General features: G+C 42.4%; 2 protein-coding genes across 5 annotated transcripts; one reads left to right on the forward strand and one right to left on the reverse strand.

The window, feature by feature from the left end:
• Positions 1-3,977: 3,977 nt before the first annotated feature.
• LOC100275996 (uncharacterized) lies at positions 3,978-4,915 on the forward strand. The gene has a single exon (NM_001149894.1). The coding sequence runs from the start codon at positions 4,029-4,031 to the stop codon at positions 4,605-4,607; it is 579 nt and encodes a 192-aa protein (NP_001143366.1). The 5' UTR covers positions 3,978-4,028; the 3' UTR covers positions 4,608-4,915.
• Positions 4,916-5,054: 139 nt separating this feature from the next.
• Positions 5,055-23,360, reverse strand: LOC103631377 (DNA topoisomerase 1). 4 transcript variants are annotated; one of them, XM_020539478.2, is made up of 21 exons: positions 22,859-23,360; positions 21,229-22,265; positions 19,629-20,280; positions 19,459-19,545; positions 18,294-18,340; positions 17,742-17,851; positions 15,676-15,776; positions 14,550-14,642; positions 13,357-13,440; positions 13,169-13,252; positions 12,966-13,034; positions 12,316-12,375; positions 11,548-11,619; positions 10,459-10,566; positions 9,733-9,809; positions 9,483-9,566; positions 9,213-9,324; positions 8,629-8,718; positions 6,041-6,106; positions 5,871-5,966; positions 5,055-5,668 (listed from the first exon to the last, which is right to left on the reverse strand). In XM_020539478.2, exons 1-21 carry the CDS (start codon positions 22,955-22,957, stop codon positions 5,546-5,548), a joined length of 3,351 nt encoding a protein of 1,116 aa, XP_020395067.1. In that variant the 5' UTR covers positions 22,958-23,360; the 3' UTR covers positions 5,055-5,545. The 4 variants fall into 4 exon arrangements, 3 of the variants coding, with proteins under 3 accessions (XP_020395067.1, XP_020395070.1, XP_035816045.1); XM_035960152.1 differs by having other exon boundaries at positions 5,066-5,668; positions 19,629-20,275; positions 22,859-23,182; XR_004850292.1 differs by having other exon boundaries at positions 5,226-5,668; positions 9,706-9,809; positions 22,859-23,356.
• Between the last annotated feature and the right edge of the window lie 420 nt (positions 23,361-23,780).

A 23,780-nucleotide genomic window follows, 5' to 3' on the forward strand; every position in this document is an offset into this window, starting at 1 on the left:
GTGCTCGACGTCGTGTCAGGCCGGCCGAGCGCGGACTGGCCGCGGCAGCGCGCGCCCCGCGCGTGGTCGCCCCGCCCCGCGCGTCTGCACTTCGCCCTCGTCTATAAATGCCTCTAGAGGCCTTAGTCGTTTACACTCGCGCACCCAAAGCCCCGTCCGAGCCAAAGATCACCGGAGTTCACCGTGGAAAGCAAGCACCGCCGCCCGCCATCTCTGCCCGAGCACGGCCATGGTGGCCAGCCCCTTCTGTTGACCCCCAGCCTCTCCCCAACCCCTGGACCGCTTCCCCGTGAAGCCGTGAAGCTTCTCCAAGCTTGAGCCGAGGCATTGCCTCACCGGAGAGGCGGATTCACCCTCGCCGGACCTCGGTCGCCCGCCGTCGCGCGTGGATAGAGCAAACTGGTGAGCCATTCTCTAATTTCTTGCACCACTGTCCTTCTTGACCTCTTGCGAAGCTCTCTGACCGGTTCACTTGGACAATCGCGTCGTGAGCAGGCCGGATTCCTCGCCGCCGACGAGCATCTCCGCCTGCGCACGTGGATCGGCCGACTCCGACCATTCCCGACGACGACCCACACATCGCCGTGACCCTCAGGACCTCCCCTACATCCTCGACCACCTCACCGGAGCAGTCTCGCCACCGGTAAGCCCCTCCACCCCTTTCTTCCTCCGCAGCCACTGTTCCATTAGGGAAGGACCGCGGGTTCGATTTTGCAAACCCCTAGGGGGTTTTCTGCAGAGCCTTAGACTCATATGAATAGTGCACCGAGGACATGTCTATAATTCATTCAAAATCTTTCGCCAGGGACCCCAGCGCAAAACTATTTTTCCTTTAACCATTTCTAATTAATCTTTTTAAATTCAGCAGAGAATTTAGAAAATTTATACCTTGAGTTATATTCAACCAAATTTAGCCAAACCAATTTTGCTAGATGCAACACCGTGGCTAGTAATATCTATCCTCTTCATCCTCAAGACTCTTCTCGTGCTACGGGTCAGTCCTTTCATCTTGGTGTGTCATCGGGCCTAGACGGTGAAATACTGAAACCTCATCGGTCTCCCGCCTCCACGGTCCGCACTCTGGGCAGTTACTAGCATTGGGCAGGCTCATGCCAGCGTTCCAGCGATGTTTGAAGAACGGACAATGCCAATGGTCCCTTGTATCTTCACACCTCTTCAGGAGCTTCCCAGTATGGTGCTTGTATTCCTCATCCTCAGGCTCATGCTGACAACGCTGCCTGTATTGGTACTCATACTTCCTAAGCGGATGTTCAGACGTTGGTCGTCGGTACCGCATATGCTTGACCTGCTCTTTAGTAATATATTCCTTTTCGTCTTTTTGGGGTCGATCGCCTAGATCGGCCTTATCCTTCTGGGTGTTCTGGTGCCTTGTAGATCCTACCATATTGATGTCAAATGAGAGAACTGGGTTGGCACACTCTACCATGTTGATGTCAGGGAACGACTGGCTGTCAACCTTCATGGTGAACTGTCCCAGGATCAGTCAGCCCTGCTCAATGGCTGACTCGATCTGTCAGCGAAACTCTTTGCAATCGTTGGTGGTGTGGGTGAATGAGTTGTGCCACTTGTAGTACGATCTTCCTTGTAGTTCTTACACTGTAGGAAGTTTGTGGCCTTCAAGTAGCTTCAACTGCTTTTCTTTAAGCAACAAGTCAAATATTTGTTCAGCATTGTTCACATCATAATCAAACCCTTTCGAAGGCCCATGTTGTTTTTCACCCACTTGCAAGATACGGGGTTTGCCCCCCCCCCAGTGTACTCTGCTACAGCAATGTCCTTCTCATCTGCACTGTCCTCAACTTCTTCAGCGCCAACCATGCCTACATGGCGTTTAAACTTGACTTGCAACTTGTCCTAATACAACTCCGGATGGTACTATTAATAAGTCGTCAATTGAACTGAATTCGAGCTAAAAAGCCAGATCCTTGATCGGCTTCGCAAGGCCAAGCGTTGTCAGCTCGACGGCCTCCTTTTCCATGATGTGGGACGAGTAGCACCGATTCTTAACCGCTCTGAATCGTTGAATGAACTCCATAAAAGTTTCCCCACGCTTCTGCTTTATCTATGCCAGATCGGCAATCCTGGCTTCGACGGCTTCAGAATGATATTGGGTGTGAAACTGATCCTCTAGTTGCTTCCATGTTCTCATCGAGTCCATGCCTAGCGAGGTACAGTTAAGTGCTCCTATATTTGACAATACAACATATAGTTGAGATATGTGCTCTATTCATATGAGCAAGAATTTATGTCCTCGAAGCCACCTTTTATCATCGTGTAACATTGCAGTCAAGTTCATAGATTTATATGGAGGTCAGTTATGTGATCTATCCAAATATGTTGTATTAACACATGTGGTAACTGGTTAGTTATGTCCTCGAAGGATATTAATATTTCAATTTTGTAACACTTCAATATAATTGACTTACTAATAAGCATCCTATCGGGTACCCAGGGAAGGGGTACCCAAGGCGAGACCCATAAACCTCTCTATGGCCCATTTACTGACCAAACCCTCGTCGAGCAAGTCTGTGAGGTGGGGCGAACGACCAACTCCCCGTAGAGAAAGTCTGCGAGGCGGGATGAATAACTAAGTCCCCACCGAGCAAGTCTGCGAGATAGAGCGAACGACCAAACGGACCCGCAAGAAGGGAGCCTAGGCCGACGTTGTTGGTCCACGACTGCCATAACAGGACACGTCGCCACCAAACCATGTCCACACCATGCTTACAGTGCCAAAGGGGGTCACGACAACAAAGTCTCCACCCACGTACCAGGAAGGATGGAGGGTGACGCAAGGGTACTGACAGAAGATGAAGATGTACTGAATACGAACCTCAACCTTAACGAGACCACATTATGTGGGACCCATCAAGTACAGCAGCACGGGCGTAGAGCGAGCTATAGGGACTTGCACGTCGGGCAGATGAGACATGATGTCGTGCCAAGAGTACGGCAGCACACGACCCGTTAGAAGGAGTCATGCCGCATGTAGGCACGTCCCAAGATTGGTCCAAGAGGGGGCTGCCACGCACTACGACATAGGGCTTAGTCAAAGAACTCTCTCTCTCTTTCTCATGTAAGGACCATCCCTTGAAGTATAAAATGGAGTCCCTCTCCCCTCGTACAGACACAAGCACACCAGTTGTAACACATCCTCAGCAATACTACGATCAACACTACACTAGACTACGGCGCAAGCCTAAACCATTATAAACCCCATGTCTTAGTTCCTTGCTAGGATCTCTGTGATCCACCATTCGGAGTAATATAAGTCCGTGCTTACATTCCCGCCGAACACAATCTATTGTCCCTCGTTTCTAAAACCACGATACATCCAATTTGAATCGATGGATAAAGTTTGAGTTTTACTAGGACCCTGCTTTTGTACCAAATCAGGTGAGTATTATACTTCAAAATCCGAAGTTCCAATCCTTTGCATCTGTTTTGTGTAAGACAGAAGCCTTTTGTCTAAAAGGCAGTGGACTCGGATATGTGCACATATCCGTCGACCGCATCAGCATGAACTTCGTATGCCAAAATGCGGCAATGCATTTCTGGAATGGAGCTAGTTCCATCTTCCCGGTGGCATCGCCGCATCGGGACGACTTGAGAACCATGGGTCCCTTTCGGTCACGCTTTCCATGAGGCGAATGAATAATGGTCGCCTCATACCTAAGTAAAAAAGCTTTAGAACTTTGTAAAATCCCCATTGCAAAATGAGAAATGGAAACGGAAAAAAAGCAAGGGTTTAAACCTTCGTCGGAACTGCCAATCACTGTAGACCGGGTTATCGCTGAAGTAGTCCGCCATGATCCTCGCGTGTCCAGCGGCGTGGTCCCGGTTAATGGCGATATGAAATTGCTAGGTTGAACGGTTGGAGAAGTGAAAGTTTGGGGGGTGGGGGGAGGAAGGTAATAAAAAGAGTATAAAGTACGTATAGGGAGAGATGGATGGTTGGAGAAGCCTTATCACAAAAAACAACCACCAAGCGACGGCGCCTGCACAAGATGAACCAGCTCTCTCTCCTCCACCACCTACATCGGCTGTCTCCCGGACGCGGCCATGGCCTCACCGCCGTCGTCCGAGCTGGGCTCTCCTCCTGTGAACCACCAACCCCGCAGCAGCACGCAAAACGCCTCCTTGCCATAGCGCCTCACGAAAGCATCGCAGCAGCTAGGGAGGAGGAGAGCCACTTGCGTCAAGAGCTCGCTGCAGCGGGCAATAATAACGAGGCCGGCGGCGGCGGCAGGACGTGCGCTCTGCCGACGTGGGCGCTCCTCGGCGGCATCACGGTGGGCGTGACCGTGGCGCTGGCCCTGTCCGCGGGGCCAGGCCCCGCCCTGGCGCTGGGGCCAGAGGGCCCCCTGGTGGAGGAGTTCTGGGACAACATGCGGCGGTACGCGCTGTACGTTGTGACGGTGAGCACAGGGGTGGCGTACACGGTGCTGCAGCCCATAGTGGAGCTGCTCAAGAACCCCGTCACGGCGCTGCTCATCGTGGCCGTCATCGCCGGCAGCGGCTTCCTCGTCTCGCAGGTGCTCAATGCCATGGTCGGCAACTCCGACTTCATCTACAGGTATGAGTAGGTGGATGGCGAGCGTGTGGTGGCGCTGAGGTCTCTGCGTGACCGAGAATGGAGAGGTGAACGTGTGCTTTAGTGTGTCAACGAACCAGGAGCTAGAACAGGAATGTCTGAAATTGAAGTTTGCTGTCTGGATGTATTTTACTCTGTCTGATATTTACTTTGACCAACAGGCTATGCTATGCATGAGTGAAAGAACGTGGACGTCTTCTAGTACCTATACCACAGCTCAGTTTTACTTTTACATCTCTCCAGTACTTATTGGTGAGACATTTTTTCATAGACAAAACTAAGTAGTGCTACTGAACTAAAGACATTTAAAAGTGGATCCAATCGGTTGAATGGTGAAAAACTTACGATGTTCGTAAAGGTATTCAAAAGTAAAAAAAAAAATTCCCGCGACAGCATTACTAAGACTAGCCGTTATTCGGGATCAACCGGTGAAAACAAATTAAAAAAAAGGAGTGCAAAACAGATGGAATTTCAGCTGTGAAGTAGCATATACAATTCTTACACATGAGTACATAACCTACACGACGGTCACAACTAAAATGGGTTTCCTGTGGTAAAAGATGCATTTATCTCTAGTACAAAATGTGAAAGTAATTAGGAAATGCAGCGATTATGTAAAATAGGTGATGAAACCACCCTCTCATCTTTGTTAAGCTCAGAATTTTATAGTCTGGTATTCTGTGTCCGCGCGTTCAATGCAGCTTATGATGTTGATGACTAAAGGAAAAATATGAAATCAAAGATATGACCCGAATATGTCTGGTTGTGCATTCCCTTGGCACTTGTTCTTTGTCACACATGGGGCCCCCTTCTCCGCTCTCATCATAAGCAGTTAAACACACGAAAGGCTGAACCTCTGCATGCTATGAATGTTGACTTCTCTCTGAATTTTTTTTTTTTTTTTGCACACACGAGTGCAGGCAGGCTCAGCTAATGCCATTCAATGGGTTCCTTCTTTTCGACCTTCCCCTTTAGACGACCAATCCGTCTGACACTTTTACTACTCAGAAGCTTGAGTGCACGCTCAAGTGTCATCTTCTTTGGGTCCATGTTCTGCCATCATCACATTTTCAAAATATTGTCAGCCTTGCAATGAAACAGTCCAAATATACCCAGGGTGCTAATAAATGCACGTGCACTGATTGGAAATCATCAAAAGTAAAGATGTAAACATCTTTTATATTTCTCCAACACAAGGAACTGGATGGTTATAGACCGATATGTTAGTTTGGTTTCTGAAATGAACGTAACAGACCTTTGGCACTTGAGCAATAAATCTCCTGTGCTTGATGTTGTATCCAACCTTAGAATGTGTTATAAGTACAAGATTATCATCTTCAGGATGTTTTCCCTGCAGGCAAATACAATACTATCGGTCTTAACTCAACAAAGAACACCAAAAGCTTAGTAAAGAGAAGTGCATACCAGGATTTTGGGATATTGCAAAAGCTCAATTGCATCTTCTAGAGTAACAGAGTCTATATCTTTGACCTGAAACAAGAGCTCAAATGTTCAATAATAGTTGTTTTGAATTCCTGCGAGGCCACCTCTGTCGTTAAGGCCCTAGCCGATGAATTAAACAGTTGGACAGTTTTTAAGTTTAAACCACCAAAAATCACCTAACCAGTCTATACAGAATCGAGCTAGAAATGATTAGAGTATCTTCACCAGATTGAGAAAACTCAAATTCCCTTTCCGTATATTTTTTCTCAATCCCTAAACACCTTCCCTCACTCCCTCAAAGGGGAAGAAGCAGAGATTTTTTCTCAATCCCCTTTCTTTCATGACCACACGCCATCGTGCCGCTGCCCACGGAAATGGGCTGGCCATACCAGGGCACCGGGCAGAAAGGAGAGAAGGAACCGGGCGGACGGCAGAGCTCCTTTCCGCATGGCTGAGAGCCCAAGAGCATGGGAGAGAGGAAAGAGAGAAGGGAGAAAAGGAGAGTTATATTGGTTGACAGGTCGGTCCACCTAATAAAGGGGATATGATTTCCTCAATGACACAATCTACAACAATACTCCCCTATAATGTACAGTTGTGTTTTCTCAACCCCCTAAAGCAAGTTTTTAAGGGCAATGAGAGAGGATCTGGTGAAAATGCTCTTGAATGAGCTAAATGGGCATTTTTCCACAATGGTCGAAACCAAATTTCATTACGTATGGTTCTCTTCCGTGTGGCCTGGCTCGCCGAGGCTAAGTACTGCCTGCTTTGTGATCAAGAGGAAACAGTGCAGCATCTTCTTATAGCAAGCGTCTTTGCTAGGCAAACTTGGTTCTTGGTGCTCTCACTAATAGGTCTGCAGCAGCTAGCACCTGATCCTGGCGTTTCAGTTATCCAAAAATGGTGGAAGGCAGCTGTGTTGAAGGTGCCTAAACAGAAGAGAGGAGGTTTCCACTCGGTGGTTGCTCTTATGGCTTGGTGGCTGTGGAAACGTCGTAATTCGTGTGTTTTTTATATTTCCCCCCATTGTGGCCATGATTGTCAAAGATATTAAGGAGGAAGCCAGGGCATGGTGCTTAGCAGAGGCACCGGGGCTGAAACAGATTTGGCCTTAGTGCGTTCTGTGGGTCAGGTTCTCACTGCTATCTTGTAACCCTCTTTTATTTTATTTTCATACTTTTACCACTTCGGCGGCTTGTATCAGTCTATTTTAGACCTTTTTTCTTCTCAATATAATGATGTGCAGCTCTCCTACGTGTTTGAGAAAAAAAACTCATTACATACTTAACAATATTACAAAGTTCATCGGTTCACGGAAACAAAAAACATAAACATGAGCAATCAACACATCCACGATTCTGATCACCAAGGGATTAGCCATCATGGATGAACGCCTACCATCCCAACCAAGCTTATTAAAACGATAAAACGTTGGAACGCTCATGGGTGAAATTTTGACTTTTAAACGTTTAAACTTTGTTTAAACGTAGTTTTAAACAACATAGGAAAAATACCAATATATCATAATTTCAGACAATAATATGAAGTTAAATACCAAAACAGAGAGGTTAGTGGCTTACCAAAACTTCACCCATGAGCTGGATTGAACCCCAAAAGTAACTAATAGACCGGGCCCAAAAATAGCTAATGGTCTAAAATGCATAAAATACTGTGTTTTACAGTTTAGAACGCCAAAACGCTAAAACGTGATATCAACCTCTAATTAGAGTTTTGACGTTTAAACGTAGTTTAAACATCGTTTAAACGTAGTTTTAATAACACTTTCCCAACTAGCAACATCAAAGAGAAGTCTAACAAAACCACCTACAAACACTCCAAGTTTTCCCATTACAGGTCTCAGGCCCAGCCAACACGCAGGCTGCATCAATCTACTACGACCATGATTAACCAACATAAGGAATAATCTTGCGTTCATCCTGAGCTAAACGGTATCTAATTCACCATTTAGTCAATTGAAGGATTACAGCTACCACATTTGGCACCAAAACTCAATGACATAACAAGTATATGAGGTGGAGTGGGATTTAAGGACTGTTCGGTTGTATAGTTAAGGTGCCAAAAATTTCCACATATTTTAAGCCACACTTGCCTAAGGTTAGACACTCAAATTATGCGCCACAGTTTGCCACTCCTAAGGGAATCTTGTCACACTTTTATATGTCATTGACGGGTAGGACCTACGAAGCTGGAGAAAAATCTTGCCACAATTGTGGCTACAAACCAAATACATGCCTAAATTGATCAAACTTGCCTAATTTTGGCAAACTGTGGCAAGTGAGACAGCGAACCAAACAGCCCCTTTTCAAAAAAAAAAAATTGGTAAAATACTTATTTTTTACATGTGTAAATATGTATCCTTTCTAGCATGTTTGACTTTTACATACATAAATATGTATATTTTAGTGTTGCTATACAGAACTGTTTAAGTTTAACTCCATTTAAACACCATCCAAATGCCCTAAACGCTTAACAAAAGGTCAGCGACTGTTTGCTGTTTGGCATTTAGGGTAAGGTTGTTTTAATTTAGAAAAGGAAATTGCAATAATTACCTTGGAAAGGGAAACCCTTTTTGGAAACAGACCTTTTTTGTCCTCTCCAACTTGAACATAGTAGCCATATGGCCCTTGTTTCAAAAACACCTGCAGATTGAGCATCAAAGTTGTTATACACATTACTGATTTACAAATAGACCTACCATTGAGGAAAGTTTGGGTATACCCAGCGTTGCACCCACCAAATCCAAAGTTAATCTACCCAGTCCTAGCCTCCCTGTAGCACTCCCGTTCAGAAATTACCCATACCTTCTCATTCTGATTGAACTCGGACACACCGGGCAACCCCGCAGAAAAGGAGCACAGTATCATGCAACTATCAAGACATGTGACTGAGAATGGACAAATGGATGGAGTCCCAGGCTCCCAGCACAATAATCAGATGTTGGTCTCTCCTCTCAAATCCTCCCCATACCCTATTGATCAGTGGTGGGTGGATATAGCCATACCCAAATTGGCAAAGCAACTTTCACCCATAACCTCCTCATTACACATGGGTATGAATTTGGTGATAGGTTAGGAATACCCAACGACAGGCCTATTTCCAAATAAAAAAATCTGAATCTCATAACTGAAAATACCTTTTGATCAGAATCAGGCATGACACCAAGTAACCTGGGTTCAAAAGATTTTGCATTTTCTTCTATGGGTTCAGTTTCATCTTCTTGCTGTGACAGTGAGCGAGCAATGTACCTACAGTAATTAGATCTGTGATTAAGTATGATGATAATCATCAACAATCAAGAAATCAACTTGGAACTCATTAATACATAACAGGTGACAACGAAGAATATAACAAGTTTTTAAACTTCAAGGTATTAAAATTATACTGAGGGATAATAGGGTCATACTTGCATTTTGGATGTCGATCACAACCTACAAAATAGCCTTCACCGTACCTACTAACTTTGAATCTCAAGGTTCCTTCAGAACAACTGCATGTAATCCAGACATAAAAAAAGGCATCAAGAATTATGTATGTGAATGCATCGCAGTTTGATGATAGGTTAACCTGACTGGATATTGCAAATGTATTGATTTTGACATTCAATATCTACATTCCACAAAAGATACCTTAAAAGTACATTTGTCGTCCATTACCTAGGGCAAATTCTACAATCCTTGTAAACATCGGAAAAGAGGATAGGACCAAATTTTTCTTCAAGCATTCTCTCTACCTGTACAATGTCAAATTCAGTTTCAATCTCTAGCCGTTGCAGAGTGATATGATACAAGGTACATCAAGAGTATCATTCTTGTGTATGACGGGTCGAACTCAGCAATTCCATGCTAAAATGAAGCCTTCAGGCAATGTAACAATGCACTTTCTGCAGTAAGGCAGTTGAGCACTTCCCATCTTTGCCCCAAAAAGTGCTTAAATGCTTTCCCAAAAATATTTTGGAGCACTGTTTGCAAAAATGTAGGGGGTCCAACCAGTATTATGTTGTGCTGGGAGTTACAATCAGTAGTTTCCCTTTAATCCACTGACAACAATATTGTATAAAACCAAGAAGCATCAACAGAGAGAATAAAATATGATAGCTCGTCATTTCACACGTTTTCCCTTCAAAGCAAATGCAAACTTGACCAGTTTCAGGTAATAAAGGGCTATAGATAAGATTCTACCAAAGCAAAAGCCATCTACCACTACTTCGTACTTGAGAAATGGACCTGAAATATTTACTTCAGTTTCTGTGTCATTAAAAAAGGTTGATGACCACAACAACAAAGTTTGAGTACCAAACAAGCTTGACAATCACACCAAGAGAACTACGAGAACTTGCATCATCAAGGAACCAGCATACTCAGGAATTAAATGCATCTTACCTTTCTGCCATCCAGTTTACTCACATCTGCACAATATTTGCTGAATCGTTCCCAGTAGTCTTTCAGAAGACCCTTCCATTCAGTTGACCCAGCAGAGACATTATCTAGCTATTATGTAAAAGAAAAGAAACTTCAACACAGTGTTAGTATAACCAACTATTTTTTGTGCTAGCCTATTACTGAAAGATGTTCTTGTAAAAGGATCACTACCATTTTTCCCAAATGTAGGTTGTTCTAGAGTGGTGCACAAAGATTAAGAAAGTAGGTTAAATGAACTTGTTCCCTCAATTATATAGTAAGGTGGGAAGTGGGAGTGATGGTTCATTAACTTATGAGTCACGTTATTCAGCAAGGGCAACAAAGAAAGAGAACCTAAAAACGCCTACAAGTTTTTTATTGAATACGCAGGAGAGCTGCGTATTAATATATTAAAAAGAGTAAAGAAGGTCCAAAGAGGACCAGGAACCAAGTCCAAAGCGTACAAGAACACTTCCATAGAAAACCAACTAGACCATTTTTTTCTCGAAAACGCAGGAGAACTGCGCCTCAATATACTAAGAAGAAGAAATAAATAAAGGTCAAAGAGACCACACGAGCCAAACCTACCCTATGACAGTGAAAGGCTTTGGCGCCAGCTATAGCCCAAAGATTTATCCCCTCCCTAGCTGCCTGCTGAGCAACCGCAAGGTTGGGAGCAAAGCCCTCAAAGACACATCTATTTATATGCTTCCAGATGATCCACGCACCCAGAATCACTAGGGACAAATTACTTGCATATAGAGAATAGTTAAGGCAAAATTGGCCTATGCCTGGATAATAGACCAAAGCATTAAGTCCATGACAACAATCTTGAATTAGCTCCACAACTACAGACAGCAATGTTCCTAATGTCTTAAATCCAAGAATAATCATGAGCAAAATTAGAAGTGTACCAATGTCCATTGAGATGCTGATTTCCTGAATCCTCATATTGGTTTAACCCATAGCAGTGACCACTAACCAGGCAGCTTAAACAGGTTTCTAAAACTATGGCATAAACTGAAAACAAAGAAGCGCACAGAAAACATAGGCTGAGAAATATTTAAAAACCTCTGTCTCCATGTTAGCTGTAAAGTTGTAATCAGAAACCTCAGAGAAATGGTGCAAAAGGAATGCCGAGACCTATAAAAAGGATGGCATGAACAAACACCAGAGTTAGACACATTGAAATTTAATTTACAGCAAGCAACCTCAGCTACATAAACTGAAACAGTGCTGGGAGCCTAGGACGATGACGCCTATAAGCATTGAGATGGACAAGGGAAAGGAGTACCCAGTGTTGAAGGATCCCACAAATTGTAGAGGTCTGAGGAAGGGAATTTCTAAGCGAGGGTAAAGATATCTAGAAGTTCCATTCCCCAGACCCTAAAATTTGTGAGGGAACTCAACAAATGTAAACATAACAAAATACATGGCAAAATGTAAGCGCAGGCATAAGAAAACCATAAAATATACACATTGAGATCATTAGAGATGAGGGTAAATTTTAGATACTCTGGAGAAAAACTAGTATTGCATTAATAATAAGAAAAACATGAAAGAGTCAAACAGAGATACATTACAAATTGATGCATTACTGCAATGCAAATAAATGCATAGATAGAAGAGATAATCTAATACAAAACAATGAATTTAGCTAGAAAAGGTACTATATATATATATATATATATATATATATATATATATATATATATATATATATATATATATACACAAATAAATGTACTAAAGTTTTAGATGATGCCAGAGCTAAAGATATTTTAATCATATAGGATCTCTCCAAACTGGGAACATGCAGTCAGGGATATAAGAACAAACCATTCGACCACGGAACTCAGGGTGTAGAACTCGACTTTTTGCTGTCACGTACTTCCGATCCTGAACAACACAAGTATAATGAACACTGTTATCTATGTGAAACAGGTCGATGCTAACTATAGATGAAAACAATATTTAATACATAGTAAACTGTAAAACCCTGCAACTGTTTTCCTCGAATAAGCATGACATCTGTGTACCATTGCATTATGAGAAAGGCCAAAATAGCCAAGTGCAACCACCATGCCCAACGATAACCTTACATACACGACCAAAAAACAAGGCAAGCCTTACATAACTAACACAATTTTAAGATAAGATATGGCTCTTGAATGGTCACATTGATTAGAGGAGGTGCAGGGTACACGTATATATAGGCAAGTATTCCTATGGGCTGGTTTATAGAAATAGGATCAATCGAGGATATCATTGCCTATCTCTAATCATCTTAGCAAATATACAAGAGGCAAAAGGCCTAAGCCGTCAGACAAAAGGGCCCAACCGTGTGAGCCTAACATATGTCTAACAATTCCTAGATGAGAAGCATCAAAGGCACAAAAAGGACAAAAAATATATACACTAGGAAAGTCTATCAACTAAAATGTCATGTTACCAGTAAAAAATAGTTCAGAAGTAAAATGTCATGTTACCAGTAACACTTTCATTATAGATGCATAAGTAGATGGCCTTCCAATTCCAAGTTCTTCTAGCTTTTTAATCTGGAGATAACAAGGCGCAATATAAAAATCTGAACTAATAGAACCGAATAAAAATAAATATCGTTTTATTGCAGAAATGAGCAGTGCTCAAAGTAAACAAGTGAAAAAATAAGCCATAGAAGGTTATTGCTTACCAATGCACCCTCAGAATATCGTGGTGGTGGTTTAGTGAAGTGCTGGCCAAGATGCACGTTAACAGGAAACACCAAGTCCTTAACCTGGTAAGGAGATGAATTACGTAATGGAGTAGTTAAATGATAACAAATAATCTGCAGTAGCCTGAGAAAGAAAGAGGATAAAGAAATGGAATTGTCACTGCAACCATTAATTTCGACAAGGCCTCAAAGTTACACTCATGCACACAATCTCCCTCAGAGCTGTCAATGCATGGACTGGCCTGATCATCCTAAAAGTAGCAAAGCGTATTGTTAATGAGTAAGAATAAGTTTGTAAACTGAAAAGGTAGCAGAAAGTTCTTCACAAAGTGCAACTGACAACCATGCTTCCATTCAAGCTAAGTCCTCCTTATCAACAGCCCACTAAAAACATCTCAATCCACAACATAAGAAACCAAGAATACTGATGAATCAGTACAAATTCATGCATCTCGGCAATAGGAAGGTTATGTCCCAAGGCAAAAGAAAGTAAACTCCATAGAGAAATTTAACAAAAAACAATACAAGGTCATACAATGTCACACATTATGTTCTACACAACAATTTAACATAAACAATATGCTGTAGTGCATATCAGAGGAGGCCAAGTGGAACCGGACATCTGTCTTTCCATGTGCCAACCACTTTAAGAAATGTTGAACTGATACAGGTCTAGTGTAAATAAATTACAAAGTTTGTGAGTCCGACAAGTAAAACAACAAACCAATAACTAAAAAGAAAATCAGTGGTCACGCCTAGGGATACATTACAATAGTACATCATACACCACAAATTCATAATATGAATATCACAAAGTATTAAAACGAGGTTATAAACTACTAAAAGAAAACCATTTTTAAGAAACAAATTAGTGAGAAGTCTTACTTAAAAGTAGAGGAAGTACTTGTACTGGTTTACATTTTGTAAAAAAGTTAGCTTATCTCATGTTCTAACCCATATAACATGCGAGAAAAAATCAGAAAAAAAAAGGATGGGCTAGTCTGATATCCAGATGTCACTTTGACCTAGACATTATAATTCATATCTGCATCTAATCAGAACCCGATATTTGTTTTCCATACCATAAAAATGACTGCGCAAACATAGCAGACAACTAGGTACATAATATCTGACCGGGTTGTACTCATACCCTAATGACAAGTAAAAGATCATGTAGATGCGAAAAGGCTATGGCAGAAACAATTGGCCCCTGAACCATCAAACAATGTCGTTGATGCATTATTCAACACATCAAAAAAAATGCCGTCAGGCTTGTCAAAGCTTGATAGAAGTAGCACAGGCAGAAATTAAAATCCATAGACGAAGCAAGAACCAAATACAAAATAAATTAAGAACACACCTCATAGACAGCTCGGTATCCCTTGAAGTCCAGTTTTGATGCAGTGGAATGAAAATTCATCTCTCCTTCAGGAATGCCAACATCCACTTGAATCTAGAGAGCAAGGATGTAACTTGGTGGAAAGCTTAAAATATTGAAATTTACAAAAGGGAAACAATGTACAAAGAATTTTAACATGTTTCATAATCATGCTAGAGAATGAGGGAAATCACATTTACTATCTACTATAACACCAGATGTGTTTAAGACAAAAAAAATATTGATGACAACAGCTAAAATGAAGTTCATAAGCTGTGGTCCTTTAGTTCCATAGGATGATAGGAATGCAAATATTAGTTTGAACCTCTTGAAATTACCATACTTGGCTTCTTTTTTATAGAAGGAAAGCTTACTATTCCTTTACTTGTAAAATTTTATATGTAGTCATTTTTCACCAAGGCAAAGATAGCTCTAGCAAGCACAACTGCATGGCACTTCCCCTCCCGCCTCTTGGCCTCCCTCCTCCACCCCTTCGCCTCCTTTCTCTGGCCGGCGCCTCAGCCCCTTCATCCGGCAGCCTCACACCGGTTCTTATTCCAAGGCTGGTGGCCACTACCCTTCCCTCCCCGGCGTCGGCCGCTTCCCCTATCCCTTCCCGCTCCCCAAGTTCCTTTCCCAGTGGACGTTCGAAGGCTCAGCGTTGGAATGAGGACGGCGGTTCGTCTTCTGCGAATCTGCGGTTGCTCTAGGTCGCAGTGAGGTCCAGCGCTCCTTCAAGGATGTGATGTTGGCTGTGAAGCCTCCTGACCCTGGTGGTGCTGGCGGTGTTGATGCTGATGATGGCTGGGTGAGAGTTGAAGGTCGCCGCGCTCGACGTCGGGCTTCTAACCGTTCCACGGGCAATATGATAAGAAAATAAAGGGGTGACCTACAATAAATTAGAAATAAAACAAACACCCTAAAAACTGCAACATGTACCCTCAAATAGCAGCAGTTTCTGGCTGCTGCAAATTCCTCATACATGCCAAGTTAAACTTATCAAGGTTTCTTTAACCAATGTAACTTTGTACACCCATAATTCGTAGCCATTATCATCATGAAGAATAAAATCAACCACATAGAAAAATGAAGCACGGGAGTAACCAACCATCTCAGTTCTGGAAGCTTCCATTTGGCAAGCCATTGTCCTTTTCCATATTAGAGTGTACAGTTTTAGAGAATCATCATCAAGTATTCCAACCAATGATGCTACAAGAGAAATAGTGTTGCAACCATATGTTAGAAGTCAGATATAATACTGAGTCGCTTCACTTGACTGAAATAAACTATAGATATTAAAGGTGTTCATGTGATCCAATAAAACATGCTGGTTGTAGCACAGATAATGTAATTACCAACTGATTCATGGTCATTTATAGAGCATGTTCCACAGCCAGCTGAGCCCTTTGGGCTGCTTTAGCACCATAACAGTACAGTCATGTTATTATACCTCTTTGTTAGATTGTATCATGTATCCAGCCCACTATGGTGCTGCTACTGGTATCTAGACACATTTCCTGAAGTATGGTGTATTGCAGCCAGTCGATCAGTTTCGTGGATCCAGCTCATCCGAACATGGTCTGCAAACTCAACAAATCGTTGTATGGTCTGAAGCAGGCACCCAAGGCTTGGTACAGTTACTTTGCCTCCTTGGCCACCCTGGTCTTTGTCGAGGCCAAATCAGACAAAGCGTTGTTCATCTATCGCCGAGTTGGTGACTCTGTTTATCTCATGTACATCGACGACATTGTCCTCACGACCTCCAGTCCTGCCTTTTGCAGAGGACCATCTCAGCCTTGTAGCAGGAATTTGCTATGAAAGATCTGGGACAGCTTCATTACTTCTTGGGCATTATCGTTGAGCACCAACCCCACAACTTGTTCCTTCAAAAGCAGGTGTACACTCTAGATCTCCTTGAGCAGGCTGGCATGGCTGATTGCAAGCCTTGCTCCACCCCGATACCCAGGCTAAGGTCTCCTCCGCCTCTGGTGCCCCTGTCAGTGATCCCACTGCGTACCAGAGCCTCGCTGGCGCTCTCCAGTACCTACCTTCACCAGGTCGGATATTTCCTATAGTCCTATGCTACTCAGCGGGTGTGCCTACATATGCATGATCCTCGGGAGTCGCACCTCATTGTGTTGTGAAACGAATTCTCCGGTACCTCCAAGACGCCCTCGACTACGACCTTCTTCTCTGGTATTCCTCGACGTCAGCACTCTTCCTGGGCGGCAACCTCGTCTACTGGTCATCGAAGCGGTAGGCTATCATCTCCCGCTCGAGTGCCGAGACCAAGTACCACGTCGTGGCTAATGGTGTGGTTGAAACGTGCTGGCTTCGGCAGCTCCTTCTAGACCTTCGCAGTCATGTCTCCAACAACACCCTCATCTACTACGACGATATCAACGCCATTTATCTCTCCACCAACCCCGTCTAGCACCAGCAGACAAAGCATGTTGAGATCGATCTCCACTTCGTCCACGAGTGTGTTGCCATTGGTGATGTTCGCGTCCTTCATGTGCCGACGACTTCCTAGTTCGCCAATATCTTCACCAAGGGCATCCCTATGTCGGTGTTCTCGAAGTTTTGCTCCAGTCTCAACATCTATCGTCGCTAGAGTTTCGACTGCAGAGGGGTATTAAGAGTGTATTGTTTTCCTATTGGGCCTAGTGCCCTAGTCCTTGTATCCAGCCCACTATGGTGCTACTACTCGTATCTAGACACATATCCTGAAGTACTATTCTATTTTCCTTTTCCCCAATACTCTTTAAAGTTCAAACTGTAAGGAACAGCTAGCTGCCCATACCAAGCATGCCCAAAACACAGAACACAGTATCCTCCGTTATGGGGAGACATTTGACATTTCTAACTCCTAAGTGCCATATTCAGCACTCTAGAATAACCAAAGGAGTGTCTGAGGTTGAATTATGAAGCATAAATCATACAACCCATATTGCTATACATGAAATATGGAAACCAAGAAACCAACCAGTACATCGCATATCCTGTAAAGAACTAACAATATCTTGGTGGTGATCCATGAATATGAGATTGTAGAACTACAGCATCCATGGACAGTATGCATGCACTTGCTCAAAATTGTTTGCTAGGAGATGGTTAGCAGCTGCAATTGAGAAAAATGTGATAAATCAACAAAAACACAGCGAGAGTCATTACATGGCGGCCTCCTTATACTGGTGGGCCTAATGGCTTCATGGGCTTCTTGAGCATTTTTCACCTTCTTTAAATACTTCCTAATGTCCTCCGAAACGTACTTCTGACCATATCTGAAGAAAATGCTAATTAACATAGGAATACATGCCAGAAACCATAATCAGATATAGATCATGACACCAAGTCCTAGAATCACAAAATACTGGTTCTCTCAAAACTGGAGTCAAAGATCATTAATCAGCATCTTAAAACGGGTCGTTCAACAACTTGAACCCTCTTACCGTGTTGACAAAGTACCTTAAGTGTCCAGAGTTTCGGCCAGTTAAAGAGTTAAAGTACTCAATTAAAAACCTTGAACTTGAATAATATGTCTTACAATTGTAGGTCAAGTTTCGAAAAGATGAGTGGCTGAAAAATTTCCATTAGTACAACCAAATCACTTAGGAAGTTAGAACTAATCTAATAACAAGTTCCATGTCGAAGAAGAGCAATTAGCACCAATTTAATATCAGAACAAATAGACTTAGCAGCTTGTTCGGAGAGGAAGTTGTATACCTTTCTTTAACTAGTGAACGAATGTCCTCCACAGCTCCATCAGAAATCTTCAAGGGGTCAAACAAGTCAACATGGTATTAATTAATGAAACAAATAATGCACCAAGCATATTGGATTCTCAAGAATCTCTGTTGGAGTGAATGAAAACCCTAATAGGTACATGGGATGCAGTATTACAAGTATCACATATACTCTATGGACTCTAGGCCCATAACACACACATACAAGTAGTCTACCCCCCCCCCCCCCCCCGCACCCGCATTCAAAACTCTAGCCACGACAAATGTTGAGACTGGACCGAAAATTCAAAAACAAGGAGGGAAGACCCTTCGTGAAAATGTCGACAAACTGCGAGCTCATTGATACGTGATGAACATGAGCAGAAGCCTTTGTCATGTATCATTGCATCGTACATATAGACTTCAACTAAGTCAGCATAACAGTCATGAAATGTTTCATGTTGGAGTTACTATTTTGAACTTCCTCTAAGTCACAAGTAGAAATTTAAATACTCTCCCATCATCATGACGTAAATTGTGGTCTGGTTGCAGTGGTGAGTGCTACTCCACCAAGTCACCAGGTCTGGGGTTCTCCGCAGTGCGGGGGTAAGGCTTGCCTCGGTTAATCCCTTCCCCATGACCCCACACAAAGTGGGAGCTTCCGGGCACCGGGTCATCCTTTATATCTTCCATAGCATATTAGAAACATGAACTTTTTAAGCAGACTAGTTTTGACTATGAAATCCTAAATCGTCCACTTTGCAGCCTTAAACTATTCAAAACGTGACAATAACACCTTAATGTAGAATATATTCAACAAAGTACCAACAAATGTGTGGTTAGGTAGTATTCATAATAAAAGCTTAAAAAGTGTAGTTTTCTTGAAGCTTATGCAAAAGGAGTGCAGTTTTGCTCAATTTAATGCATCATTTAAAGGTCCTCCTGTCCAGCACTCCAGCTTCCTACCCACTGGTTTAGTCAGAAAGCAGCATGACAATTTTGATTGTTTTGAAGTAAATGCACTAAATTTAGACCATATGACCAAAGAAGATGATGTTTCTGAAATTTAAAATATACAGTAAAGCATTGAGAACAAGTGTTGTGGAACATATGCACCAATAAACAGTAAATCTATGTATGCCATCAAAAAGCCTGATGTTACTTACATGGAACCCATCAGTTCTTATGTACGTTATTAACCCAGTTGTTTCTTCTGAGGAAAGGTTGATACCCTCATAAAGGTTTTGGGCAATCTGTTAGTCATATAATGAGTCACATGAGCCAACACAGACTCATACATACAAATACAATACATAACGAGTCAAGCAGAAACAACCTTCATGGTATATCCTGCAGTAAAATGGAGTTTGTTTGCTGCATCCTGCTGAAGGCTGGATGTAATATATGGCAATGGAGGATTCTTGTGAATTTTACTTCTTTTAACACCTAAAACTTCAAATGTAGAAGAATGAATCATCTTTTCTATAGCTTGCGCTTCTTCTTGAGAGGGTATGGAAAGTTGATCCAGCTTTTTTGAATTCAAATGCTTTATACAGAATGGAATACATGTGGCATTTGAAGGATCTGCTGATTGTATTTTGAAGTCTGTCTGTACTGTCCAGTACTCATGTGCCTTAAACTGTTCTATTTCAGCTTCTCGATCGCACACAAGGGCCAAAGCAGCAGATTGGACCCGTCCAGCTGATTGGCAACCAGGCAACTTCCTCCACAGAAGTGGTGATATGCCAAACCCAATTAGATAATCAAGGGAACGGCGTGCAAGATAAGCATTGACTAAGTCCATGTCAATATACCTCGGGGACATTAAAGCCTTCTTTATTGCATCCTCAGATATTTCATGGAAAACAACTCTTGCAACAGTCACATCAAAACCCAGTACACCTTGTTGTTCAAGCATTTCTTTGATGTGCCAAGCAATCGCTTCACCTTCACGGTCAGGATCAGATGCAAGAATTAAATTTTCTGCTCTGGAGAAAAAGGAACATTTGTAAAAAAATAGCAATGTGTTATTAACTCAACACAAGGTGTAAAAGCAATCAGCAACATGTGTCTAGAACTATTACCTTTCATACTATTAGCTTAGTTGATTTCAAAATAATAAACTACCACTAGTATAAGCAGAACTCCAGTCTTAGGGAAAAGGGTTAGATTACACAATTGACGTTGCCAAAAGATATGTTCAGATACAGTTCAAACTTCAAACTACGGTTGAGGCCATTTTGAGCATTTTGATAAGCATTCAAGTATAAAAATAAACAAAACTATACAGTAGTTTTTCTATATGTGGTCAACCGCAGACCATTATTAAAGTATAACATGTATGATGTATCAAAGTTACAAAACAATCTCACCAACAAATAATACTCAAGTATATTACAGCGATAACTGGTGAAAGTAATACCACGATCAAAACAATAATGTGTCAGCATACACAGATGACAATAGTGATACTTTTACATAGAAGAATATAAAAATAAGAAACATAAACACTCAAATTACCTGCAACAAAAATAAGAAACCTGAATACTCAAACTATCTGCAAGGAAAGCCTAGCTTAGAAAACATATCACCAAATGAACCAACTACTGACGTATTCCATATTTTCCAGCATGCCATCAATGACTAATTTGCAGAAATTATGTGGACTGGAGTCATTGTTGAATACAATAGAAGATCATGGAGACAAACATACATGCGAACATATCGAATGTTACAGCAATTACTTCTATAATGATAGGTCTACTCGATTTTGTGTTTCTTTGTCTCTGTAATTAGAAGAGCAGCTAATGTGTATAAACCTTTGACAAAAAATGAGAAGATGTTTTATACAGGTGGAGAACATGTGTAATCAAAGCGTATGTATGTTTTAGTGAAGTTCAAGAATGCATCCACACTACACGCTACAAAAAACATACCTTTGCAGTGCAACTTTAATGCTCTTAAGGTGTGTCCAGGCAGCAGCAGGCACCTCCCAGACCATGCTGAAGTCATCATCGGGGCGGACAGATTTAGATCTACCTGCTAAATCTCTCACATGACCATAGCTTGGTAACACTTCATACATGTCCCCAAGGTACTTCTGAATAACTTTTGCTTTTGTGGCTGATTCCACAACCACAACTGATTTGGCTCTGGGAGGATACAATGGCACCAGTGGCTTTTTCTCAATAACTGAACCATCAATAGAGGATTGCATACAAATTTCAGGTACAGAAGAAGCAGCAGAAACCTCTGCTTTTGACTTTGCCCTATTATTTACTTTTTTCTCTTTGAAACTATCAGCACCCCTTTTCAATTTACAATTATCAGTCTTCTTGTTTTCTTGGTTCGTGCTAATATTATCAGACGTCTTTGTTGCAGCTTTACGAGTTCTAGCAAATATCCTCTTTTTATTGGTATGTACTTCCTTTTCTTTCATATCTCCATCAACTTCCTTTTTGCTTCCTCTTGAACTCTTCCTCTTGGCAGTGTCAGTCTTAGCATCAGTAACACTCTTGCTGTTGTTACTAGTAGATGTTGAAGCCTCATCAACAATGGTGCTACATGTAGCTAATGTGCTTTGGCATTTCTCAGATCTATGAAGCAAACTATGTGCAACACTTCCGTCTTTCCTTCTCATATTTAGATTACTGAATGAAATCTTATTTTTAACAAGAAACCTTATTTTTTTACTGTATGTAGTTGAGAATGGTCGTGAATTGCCAATATTATTAGCCTTTAAAGCAATTCCACAGCTGGCTGTGGCTCTGAAACATACAGAACTATAGCTGCCAAAGAGCCGAGGAGTAATAAAGGCACTACTTTTGGGCTGTAAGGCAACCCCAAAATTATTTCTTGAAGATATTTTCCTTGTTGAATTGCTCCTAAATGCAACCCCACACATTTTACAAGGGCGGAAAGGTGAAAAGGGCCAGGGTGAAGAAGAATATCTCTGAAACACCTCGAATTGAAGCTGAAAAGAAAATAAATAGACAACACAAAAAACAAGCACAACTCAAATGAAACATTATACCAAATTATAACAGGTAGAATCATGAAAAAAAATCATTCCCTCCCATTCTCATGATCACTTGGGGAAAAAACAGAAAGACAAAGGGCAAAAGTCATTGTTATCTTCATAAACATTCCTCATCAAACAGAAAAATAGGCGCCCCATATTCAGTAAATGTCCGTAGTTGAATAATTATTTAAGGATAAGTAGATGAAACAAAAGAAAAATAAGGTGATCGACACAATAGTGGTTGATGGTATCTGGTTCGTTTTAATCCTTGCAAATCAGGCTTGCACATTGTTGTGCAATGGCAAAGGATGTCTTTCTCTCTAACCAGGGGATAATATTTTGATATGCGCCATGACATAGCTCCGCCACAAAACCTTGTTGTTTCGCAAAGCCACCTTGTTTTATTGTTTTAAGAGAAAAGGAACGAGGCTCTATGTGGCTCACGGGTAATACAACGAACAGGTGGCGTTCACGCCGCACCACCATGCACATCAGACACTTCCGGACGTGATAAATTCTCATCAGAATGACAGAGAGCCACTCACCATTGCGGGCGGCGGCGGCAGCAGCGATAGCGCGTGGATGACGGCGCGGTGTCGCTGGGCGTATCCGTGCGGGAGGAGGCGGCGGAGCTGGAGAGCCATGGCCAACAAGGGGCGGCCACGAGCGCGCTCAGGGGAGGAGAGACATTGTTTCTTTCGGCTAGGGTTTAGCTAGGGTTTTACGGGCGAAGCGGGAGCGGATTGCGAGGCGGCGGTGCCGAGGAAGGAGCAGCGGAACCAGATTGACTGCAGTACTGCAGGCTGCATTGCCCACGTTCATTCTAAATCTAACGGTTCTCCAATGCAATTTTTTTTCCTGACAATCTGATTGCGGGAAGAATATGTTTGTAACTAGAATATAAGGCTATTCACCGTAGAGATTTCGTAGCACTCTTTAGAGTGATCTCTATCCCTCGCTCGTACATTAAAAATCCGAAGAACTAACCGACTGTTACCCTAAATGTACAGTTCTTCAGGTTCATCTTTAGCCCTACACCTTCTGGTTTGTTCCAGGACCTGGCACAAGTCTTTTATATGTCCCGGTGGATGTAGACTTAACTACGACATCGTCGATGTAAATCTCCACGAGATTCCCTATCAGGTCATGGAAAATGTAGTTCATGGCACGCTGGTATGTAGTTCTGGCATTCTTCAACCCAAAAGTCATGACCACATACTCGAATAATCCTACCGAGCCTGGTACCCGGAATGTGGTTTTGTGCACGTCTTCCCGGGCCATGAAAATTTGGTTGTACCAAGTATTTCCATCAATGAAGCTCAATATCTTGTGGCCGACAACTGCGTTGATCAACACTTCTGCGACCGGCATGGGGTATTTGTCCATTGGTGTGGCCCTGTTGAGTCTCTGAAATCCACGCATACCCTCCACCAGCCATCCTTCTTTTGAATGAGTACCACACTAGAA

This window comes from Zea mays, chromosome 6 (assembly GCF_902167145.1).
Source record: "Zea mays cultivar B73 chromosome 6, Zm-B73-REFERENCE-NAM-5.0, whole genome shotgun sequence".
In the NCBI taxonomy this organism is placed as follows: Eukaryota; Viridiplantae; Streptophyta; class Magnoliopsida; order Poales; family Poaceae; genus Zea; species Zea mays.